Here is a 10,879-nt window from a genome sequence, read left to right on the forward strand (position 1 = left end):
CAATCCCTCGCATTCTTCTCTATTTCAGGTCACTTTCAGACTTCGGCATCCGGCAGAACTTTGGCTCCAACAAACATGATGTTCAATTAGAGTTTAATCCAGTTTCTCAGTTCATAACAACATTCTAATGTTCACGTTTCCACATATATGTGTCATTCCATGGCAGCAAAGCAGGCCTGCTGTTCTTCTTGAATACCCAAGCCGCCATATACTTAAATAGGTTCCTTTAACTGAGCAGTGGTCTTACGATCATCAACGTAGCTAATTCCACTATAAATTCCCGATTAATCCTTAAAAAAAAAAATTATCCGATAAATTCCTGATTAATCCATAAAATATATTATCACATGATTTGGACATATTTGCAACTTGTAAGTAGAACATATGGGTCCTGTTCCTTAGCAAGTGGTTGTTAAAAAGCAATTACATAACACACAGTTTGTCTACCGTTAGATGAATTATTGAAGGGTCAGGATTAAAAATACATGAATCATCTATCCGCTAATAATTTCCGCGGAATGTAGGTCTCACTTTATATACTCCGCGCTAAATTTCAGCGGAGTGACACATGTGGCCTAATGCTATAGATAAACATAAACATGTTTAAAAAACAATACACAAACATGTTTATAAAACAATACACAACTTATCAGTGAGAATTAGTTATAAATAAACAAATTTAAAAATTTGTACTAAACAAATAATTACAAAACATAAATTTTAAAAATATCATTCCAAAAAATTTAAGTTACATAAAAAATAATAAATTAAAATAATATATGATTGATATCAAATAATTGACATATAAAAAATAGCTAAATGTCTTATAAGAAAAAAATAAGACATAAATCTCATTAAAAATTTGTAAAAAATAAAGAAAAAATATACTTAAGAATTATCCAAAAAAGATTAAAAAGCTCGGAACGTAGATATAAATCTCATTAAAATTATTAGGTATAAATCTCGGAACGTAGACAAATTTAACTATAATATATTAAAATATATAAATATACAACTTTATAACTATTCGATTAGGATGAGTATCAATTTTACTGGATTACAACAAAATTTAGACGGGCATTAATCTATATCAACAAAGTCATCACTTTGGAGATGCTACTGTATTCTTGAAAATTTTACTTTTTTACCAAAGTTAAATTCAAATTTTTCATTAAAAATAAAGTAAATATCTACGTTCCGAGCTTTTTAATTTTTTTTAATGAGATTTCATTAAAAAATAAAGTAAACATTTACTTTGTTGTAATCTTATTTTAATGAGATTTATATTTACTTTCGAGCTTTTTAATCTTTTTTGGATAATTTTTAATTATATTTTTTCTTTGTTTTTTACAAATTTTTAGTGAGATTTATGTCTTATTTTTTTTTTCTTATAAGACATTTAGCTATTTTTTATATGTCATTTATTTGATATTAATCATATATTATTTTAATTTATTATTTTTTATGTAACTTTAATTTTTTGGAATGATATTTTTAAAATTTATATTTTGTAATTATTTGTTTGGTACAAATTTTTAAATTTGTTTATTTATAACTAATTCTCGCTGATAAGCTGTGTATTGTTTGTTTATTTATAACATTAGGTCAGCTGTGTCACTCCGCTGAAATTTAGCGCGGAATCTATAAACAGACTTACGTTCCGTGGAAATTAGTAGCGGATAGGTGATTCATATTTTTTAATCCTGACCCTTCAATAATTCATCCAACGGTGGACAAACTGTGTGTTATGTAATTGGCTTCTAACAACCACTTGCTAAGGAACAGGACCCAGAACATATAATGTCTTGGCAAGAAAAGCAAAGATCAATGTTCATTATCGATGCTTGGAAAAAGAAGAACACACATTAAGCAAATTTTATGTTACAAGTACAATTGTCACCTCCATAGTTACCAAAAAAGTAACAATCAAAACAATTTCAAACCAAACTTGACCACTAATAAATCTTACTTAGCCTTCAAAATCATTTTTGACCCAGAGACCATACTTAACCTTCATCTTCTCATCCAATTCTTTAGCTTTAATCTCAGAAATCTTCAAAGCATTTGCAATAGATTCTTCCTGCACTCTCGCGACTCTCCGGCTCCTCTTCTGGGCTAATGCCTCCTTCTCAGCCTCAATATCCTCGTACTCTCTTACCCAACAGCTATGCACAGCACAAGTTATTACTACAACAGCCAACTGCATCACAAACATTGCCATAAAAATCCCACATTCCAGTCTTACCAACAATTTAGCCTCTTTCGGATCCCTATCCGACTTTAGCATCGAAAGACTCGATTTTTCTTTCGTAAACAAGGCCAAAATGCCAAGTAATTGTCCAGTGCATGAAGCTAGGAGAAGGGAAACATGTGTCAAGAAGCAAAAATGAGCAAGGTGAGAGTAAAAACCCAAGAAAGATGACAAGAGTGAGATGGAGGAAACCATGAGGAAGGCTAAACCCAATGAAGTTGGCGGCATTTTAAGGGCTATAGTGGGAACTAAAGATGTTGCAGAGAGAATGAAGAGAATGAAATTAAGGACAGAGAGAAGAATGTAAGGAAAAGAACATGAGTTTCTAAGGTTGTTATGAGTTGAAGCCATTTTGTTGGAAACTTTAGATTAAGCACTAGGACTTGCAATGCAATGGTGAAAATGTGAATTTATATGGAGGGTTTTGGTTTAGGGACCGTTAAAGAAAGATACAGACAACGGCTAGGTTGGAGGACCCATTTGTTTTTTTTTTTTTTTTTTTTTTGCTAGTTGATTACACACGCACACGTGGGTAGTCGAACTCCCGACCTCCCGCAAGAGGGTACAAGAGTTCTACCACCACACCAACACCTTGTTGGCGGAGGACCCATTTGTTGGCTTCTTCTTCAAGGTGCAAAATCCCTCCCTTAATGTTTGAAATAACTCCATTGTTTTTAGTGAAGTAAAGCTTCATTATTAGTAATGAGTGTTTTGTTTCACGGGTTTCATTTTTCAAATTTTGAATGGTGCCGTTTATTTTGTTGTGGTTTGTGAATAATGATTTTATGATGGGACTTCATTCCAGGCATTACTATTTATTACTCCCTTTGTCCCTCTCATTTCTTTACGGTTACTATTTTGGGATGTCCCTCTCATTTCTTTATGTTACTATAAATAGTAAGTTTTTCTCATCATTACACCCACTATCTTCCCCCACTATCCCATATTTAACAATAAAAACTACTATTACACCCACTACTTTCCTCCACCATCTCAAATCTATTATTAAATATTGGTAGGTCCCACCACTTTTCATCTAACTTTACTCATTTTTCATACATTGTCTTGGTCTCCGTGTCCCCCTCCAATGTAAACAATTGAGGGGGACGGAGGGAGTATGAATTATAAATATGCTATTGAAATGACCAGATTAATATTATTTAGAGTTTGTCTTGTGTATGGCCATGGTCACAGTCTAAGCACCAAATTTTATATATTTGAGGTATTTTGATTGCTGTGGTTATTATATATGCAAGAAGTCCACAATTATTAAGAAATAAGAGGCAATTATTGTGTTCCTTTTGAGGGAGTGCCATGGTTGATGGCTTCTTGATCGTATATTGCGATTTTGGTTGTCGTTATTTTAACGATTGTGTCATTTTAGATTACTTTGTTTTGGTGCCTGGCATAATCTTTCGTGCTTATTTCTTTCTTTTTTCCTCTTTTTTTCCTCTCCTCTATTTTCTTCCTTTCCGTGGATTTTTGTCCTTCATCAGGGTTTTCATCTCAGTCATTAAAGTTTTATTGGCTAAATTTCCGGGGCCATCTCTGCATGACATTTGGTTAGTTGATAGACTTTGTTGAATGAAAGCTCTCTTTTCTTCTTAGTTCCGCAGATTTTGTTTTTGTTCGAGTGTTTTTTTCAAGCATCATAAATTTTTATCTAATTTCTTGTGGAGCTTTGACATGCCCTTTGGTTAAATGAAAGTTTTTATGTATGAAAAAAGCTCTTCCGATCTTTTCGATATTGTATTTCGGTACAATTCACTGATGTGAAAGTCTTATGACCAAAAAAAAAAAAAAAAAAAAAATGAGTCGAGAGTAATTTTTAGTGCTTAACATGTACCATGGACACGACACAAGTTAATACTACCACAGACGGTTTTGTAACAAACGGTTTTTCGGTGACAACAATTCAATATCACATCATTTGACCCTTTTTATTTCATATCTGAAATCAAAAGGGACGAAAGACTAACAAATCTTCTAAATATCCATTCATGAATCTGGCATCTTAGATAGTAACAATTAATTGTACGCCTGTTGTACATATGTAGCTATTTCTATGATCTTCAACACGTAGGAGCACATACAACTGCAAATAAATTGAGAATCCTACCCCTAAAAACGATAAATCAACAACTTTCATGAACTTTCTACATCCAAGCAACCTGTTGGTTGACTTTTAACGTCTTCTGGGACCTAATTCGCAAAGAAAAACTTCAGTTATCATGGAATTTATTGTAAACACATATCCTTATGACAAGCAATATTCTTTTAAGGAGCATCACACAAAATTAAGCATTTGATGGTTATATATATAGATCCAAGTAATACAGATATATTAATGAATGAGAAAAGTGCATTTTATGTACCTACATTCTGGGCTTTATCACACTTGCAATACCTTACTTCAAAAACCTACGGTTATAATACTGCTCTTCAAGATTCCCCTCAGTTTGTGTACTTCCGTAAAGTGTTGCCGACGGCGTTGAGTTAAAATGCAAATAGACGATGATAGTATTGAAAGTACAGTACTGCAATTCATATACAAAAAGTGCAGTTCAAACCCTATCTATTTGTATTTTAACTCAACACCGTTAGCAACACTTGACAGAATAAACTAAAAAAATCTTGAAGAGGAGTATTGCAAGTGTAAATTTTTGAAGTACAGCATTACAAGTGCTGTAAATTCCAAAGTACAGGTACATAAACTGCACTTCTCTCTTAATGAAATAGTAAATTCTTCTGAACTAAAAAGGCTTAATTTTGCCTAGCCTGCTCATCAGTAGTGTTCTCAAGAATAAGACAACCATTTAGCATACTTACAATGACAACTCTGACCAACTCTGTACAAAAGCTCTTTTATGTTCCCATACCATGCCTACTATATCAAATTATATGTTGATTAATATTCAATTGAGTATAAAAAGGGAGATCTCAGTTCTACACACTTACTGTGAGATGTAAGACTAAGACATAAATACTAAAGCAAAAAGTAACCAACAAATTATTACTTGAAGGATATATGAGTATTTGCTTAACATTTCTATAGGCAATCAAAACAGACCCTAAAAAAGGAAAACTGAAACTATATTACTATATATTCTTCGACATGGAAAGGTGAAAAACAAAAATCCATATACTTTATAACAAAGATAACACTACCCAGAAAGTAATGAATTTTCTAAAGTTATTTACCTTAGTTAGAGAGAGCAATAAGAACTTTACAAGGTCCTAATTTATTCATCATAAAGCTTACTAGAGATCCAGTTGATAGGAGGTACCTGATTATTTAAAACGTATTCTGTTGTATGGGTTAAGATCAGCTCAACTCTATCAAGTGATGCATGTAAACTTCCTGAGTTCATGTTGAACAACGGTTTACCAGTGCCAAGAGCCCTGTTTAAGCCATATTACAGTAGGGAGATAATATAAGAAAGTTTATAAGTATAATCAACTAATTTATAACAAGGGAAGTTCTCAATAGTACCCTTCTATCTTTGGCAGAATGGCCATCTCATGTTTTGGACTTTCAAGCCCCCCCCCCCCCCCCCAAAAAAAAAAAAAAAAAAAAAAAACTATTTATTTATACAGATCATGCCATTCTATTAAGAACAATTGTTTTCGATTCTTCCTATTTTAATTAAAAATATGTGTAGTTATATTATAATAAAGATGAAGAATTTAGCAAAAAACCAGAAAAATAAAGAAAGATAAAGATGAAGCAGTTGATATATTAAAATTTTCAAACAAACAAAACAAAATCTATACATTGTAGCTGGGTCCTAGTTACAGGGGGGGGGAGGGGGGGGGGAGGGGGGGGGAGGGGGGGGGGGGCTCTGATCGGGTTGATTCTATTCCCTTATCTTCTCAGCTGATTCCAGTTATAGATATGTATATGTAATTGATAACATTCATATTCGTTTGTAGTATATATTTTTGTTAATCTAACTGTACATATTCATATGTATGTATATTATACTTATATATGCACTTATATTTGTACGTCTGAAATAAATTCATTCTTTCATATGGATGCTTTTTTGATTATTTGAGATGTAAGGTTTGGATCTTTACTGTGGGCATAGCCTAAAAGGCATACTATAACATAATTTAAAGTTTTAAAATTTCATAGTTTTATGTTCGAAAGTTATCGAAAATTTACTTCTGTTTGACTTAACTTAGTGTACACATAGTATTGTTATCAAGGAATCATCAATAGCCCCGAATATTGCTAATTAGTCGGTAGTATTTAATTACATCTTCGCAGGTCATTTACAAGTTTTTTAAAGTTTGGCTTAAAAGAATGGCATGACTTGTGTAAGCAAATAGTTTAAGGGTGCCAGTTATAAGTCCAAAACATGAAATGGCACCATTTAGAAAAGTAAGGATATTTTTAAGAATTTCCCTTACAACATAGAAACATCTATGTCCAAGCATGTAAATATATCTACTCAGAATGATTCACATAAGTCTCATCTATAGCCAAGTGAAAGCTAAAGTGAACTTACCCATCAAATTCTGGAAGAACATAGTCTGCTTTCCATGCAAAACGTAAATCCACACCAGGGCACAAACCAAGTGATGTTTTATTCCGGATCCGGGATAGGCCATCTCCACCCAAACATGTACTAAGCTTCCAGTTCAAACCAGTTGAATTTAAACCGAAACTGTGACCCACACCTACCTGCAATAGTTTAAAGACTGCCAAATCAACAACAAGAAGGGCAAAGGGGAAAGACTTAAGTGGAGGACTAGAGGAATAGACCTGGAGATTCAGAAAGTTTGTTACTGGAATCTTCTTAGACATCAAACGCACATCATGGTGTAAAGGTGCATACATAAATTTCCACTGTCTATCATTGGCCAAGGGCTTTAAAACGAGCTTGGACTCAAACTCATTACTTGGAGCATTGTAGAACTGAACCATGACAATCATAAGAGGATACATATTTTAATAATATTTAATGAAGTAATTTTTAAGCAGTCTTTTATATACTAAAAACTAAAGATGCGGTGAGTAGTTCTATCCTGGTTAGTGGTGGAGCCATAACTTCATATGCTATATGTGACTGTCTTATGCTTCGAAATCATTTTCAGTAAGAATATAAGCAAAAAGGTCAGGCTCAAGAAAAAGCTCGCAATACTACCACATAAGAATCATGTCCTGATACTCACCTTGTGTAGTAAATGCAATAGTGCATACATAACAAGGATACACAAATACAGAATTTTAAAAATATGTTTGTTCCAATATAATACACAACAAAGTACATATTTGGTGAACTTTTACCTCACATACTTACTTCATTGGTTATACAAGTCTGATAAATTTGCAGCTTATATTTCAAAAATTCTGAACATATTGTATATTTTAAAACGAATGACAAACCAATTCATAATTATGCATCAAAATGTATAATCATATTTGCAGCATGTCAACCAATGTCGATTTCGTCCTTCGATCCACTGTCTTAACAGTTAATACGTGATAATTATGCACACCCAAAAATAACAGATAAGCCCTTCTGCAAACATCTTCGCAAGGGACATGCAAGTACAAGTCAGAGCTTCCACAATTATGGTTGAAAATTACCCGCAAAAATTGGGACTTTCAACATCTGTGCCATAAAAGAGTTGATACAGTTTTAAAATGCAAAAAACAACCAATAATATCACAACATATGCATATATAACAGTCAGGAAATTTCTGTCCAACAATATAAACAACTACTAGAATATAACATAGAAGTTTGATTTTTTTTTTTTGTAAGGTTCCAGTAGCTTATACACAATTTCACCTGAACATCATTGACAGCTTACGCCAATTTTGCTTATTTACATGCACAATCATCCCTTTTCCTTGGCAGTTATATTGTTCACATAACATATAATCAAGTAAAACTCTCTCACATTGGATTGAAACACAAGATAAAATCATATAACTTGGCTACTAATACACAGTATTATGAATAGCTGCGACATTTTGCACAATTTGATTATCAAAACCGGGCAACATCCTTGGTCCGATGAGTACAAGTAAGGTCTGCGTGCAACTTAACCTCCCTGGACACAAATATGTATGTGGCTTCCGAATTTAGCATATATAGAACTAAGCATTACTTATACAAGTACTATCATCAGTAACTTGAGCATAGACTACATAGAGACTAAACAATAAAGATAAAAGTAAATAGAAGATGCAGTAAATAAATACCTCCATGTTAACACCAACACGAAATCCCTGAATCTCCTTCCTGAACTTAAGAAACAGCTCAGATGGCATTAAATCAAGTGTGTATAATTCATCCCATGACTTGGGCTCTTCTACATTCGAACCCGAATCCATTTTCAAGAATACCCAACTTTCAGCCTACCAAAATTCACCAATTTTTAAGAATTCAACAACCTAAATATTTGAACTTGACCCAAAACGAAATATACAAATTAGCAGTAGCATATATAGGGTGGAGAAGAGAAGATAAATGGAAATATTCAAACCGTTTATAGCAGTAGAAGTCTGTCCAAGGAGGGGAGAGGGGTATCAAACTCTGTCGATATATATGAGGGTTCTGGAGGATGCTGCTTTTGTCTTTTTTATTTTATTTATCCAGATGATTTATATGTTCATAACTTTTATTTTATTATTATAATTATAATATTTTTAATAAGTGTAAAGTACTCCCTCCCTCTCACGAGTGCATCATTTTGAGGAACAGACTAAAATTCACTCCGGTCCTTATTCATTCTCTAAATTTTAGTAACCACTTTTCATTCCTCATAAATAGGTAATTCTTATCTCATTCCTCATTTATTTTTTGATCATTAAATATTCAACTCTCATTTTTTGGACACTATTTTCCATATTTTTCTTATTATCTTTTTGTTGAAAAAATTTGAAGTTAATACTATAATAATAGGGAACACAAATATGGATTACTGTTGGAGTTGTCAATCAATATAGGATCCCTATTTTTTAGTATTTGAATTGTTTATTATATATTTAGAAAACCTAGTTGGAACATTACAGGAGATGCTCTCAATTCTCGGCACGTATTCCCGGTTCTTAGCTCGTATTATAACTCTCATAAAACATAGTTTGATATACATTATTATTTTTTAATATTTTTAATTTTGAATAACAGTTCAATGTTTAAATATTTATACATCAAAAAAAAATAATTGTAAATTTATATTTTATATCAAAAAAAATAAATCCATACTATACATTGAAATTCATAGATAAAAAACAATTTTTTTGGCTCACAATCAATCAATATACTTATATAAAGGAGAAGCGAGGGGCGTGTAGGTGGCGTCTCTCACATCGCTCCGTTCTATTTTTCTAATTTTCTGGAATTGTTGGATGAAAAATATCAAAAATTAGAATTACCTTTTTTAGTTTCGACAAAAGTTTCGGAATATGATTTTGTTTCAAATTATTTATAGAATAGAGTAACTTGAAAATTTTAATCTAATTTTGTTGCAGATTATTTAATTATGGGAAAGAGTAGCACATAAGTCTCTCTTCACCTATAAATACGCCTGTATAGGTTACAGGGTTTTGGATCATCCTCTCAATGCCACAACCCTACCTCTCTCTGGTGATAGTTCTCTTGCTCGATTTCTAACTCGGTGGTGTCGTTCTTCTGCAACGATAAATGAAGGCTGTTTATACGGTATTAAAAAAATAAAAGTTGTTGCAAGCAAAGGTAGTTATATACCGATATGTCGGAGTCGACAAATCTAAACACGAGAGAAGAATATAGTCAAGATATTGATAAATGATATCAATAAATTAATTATTAGTGATGTATGTTTGTTGGTTATTCTTTTATAATATTTGTTTTGTTTATCGGACATGTTTGTTGTTGTTAATTTTTATATGATTACTTTGTATACAGAAAAATATTATTCATGAATTATCTGTTTGCTCCGTTCAAGCAAATTTTAAGTGAAGGTTGTTTATACAATATTAAAAAATAAATGTTGTTACAATCAAGAGTTAGATGTTTTTGTGCACAATCAATCTAAAAAAATTGGAGGAAGGTGACATGATTACTTTTAAAAAAAAACACAAAAATAAAATTAAGATTCGTCGTGTTTTAAATTGTTAATTATGTGTAGAAATTTATTTTCATTTTTTCACCATGAATTATAATCCAAGTTTGCAATTTTATATATTAGTATTGGTATTATATCAAGATTTTTATAATATAAAATTTATTTTATCCTACAAATATTAATTTTGAATCATTAATATATTTTTTATAGACAGTCATAATAGAATTATTGCATTCTACAAATATTAATATTAAATTATTAATATAATTTTTATAGGCCGCCGCGACGGCGGCTTCTCAACTAGTTTTTTAATAATTTGTTAAGTTTCCTAAGTTCTTGCTTACTCAGTTTCCTACCTAAATAATAATTTGTTAAGTTTCCTAAGTTCTTGCTTACTCAGTTTCCTACCTAAATAAGCATACACATGATCATGCCTATATCTTCGCGGCAAAGAAACATGAAATACATTAACCCATCAATCAATTTCAAAGCACAGGCCCCAGCCTCCTGAGTGAAGGGCAAATGTCACAAAACTCAGTCCAGTTATTGATACACAAAATC

The 10,879-nt window shown here is 32.0% G+C and overlaps 2 protein-coding genes across 3 annotated transcripts; both read right to left on the reverse strand.

Annotated features, from left to right (window-relative positions):
- Positions 1-1,805: 1,805 nt before the first annotated feature.
- LOC108195253 (uncharacterized) lies at positions 1,806-2,741 on the reverse strand. Its single transcript, XM_017362206.2, has one exon. The coding sequence runs from the start codon at positions 2,600-2,602 to the stop codon at positions 1,970-1,972; it is 633 nt and encodes a 210-aa protein (XP_017217695.1). The 5' UTR covers positions 2,603-2,741; the 3' UTR covers positions 1,806-1,969.
- A 1,485-nt stretch (positions 2,742-4,226) lies between these two features.
- Positions 4,227-8,859, reverse strand: LOC108193975 (uncharacterized). Of its 2 annotated transcripts, none has more exons than XM_017360842.2 (6): positions 8,756-8,859; positions 8,472-8,627; positions 7,023-7,175; positions 6,766-6,941; positions 5,539-5,653; positions 4,227-4,453 (listed from the first exon to the last, which is right to left on the reverse strand). In XM_017360842.2, the coding sequence occupies exons 2-6, from the start codon at positions 8,601-8,603 to the stop codon at positions 4,397-4,399; spliced, it is 633 nt and encodes a 210-aa protein (XP_017216331.1). In that variant the 5' UTR covers positions 8,604-8,627; positions 8,756-8,859; the 3' UTR covers positions 4,227-4,396. The 2 variants fall into 2 exon arrangements, with proteins under 2 accessions (XP_017216331.1, XP_017216330.1); XM_017360841.2 differs by lacking the exon at positions 4,227-4,453 and adding an exon at positions 4,497-4,788.
- Between the last annotated feature and the right edge of the window lie 2,020 nt (positions 8,860-10,879).

The sequence above is a fragment of the Daucus carota genome, chromosome 7 (assembly GCF_001625215.2).
Source record: "Daucus carota subsp. sativus chromosome 7, DH1 v3.0, whole genome shotgun sequence".
NCBI classification, from domain to species: domain Eukaryota; kingdom Viridiplantae; phylum Streptophyta; class Magnoliopsida; order Apiales; family Apiaceae; genus Daucus; species Daucus carota.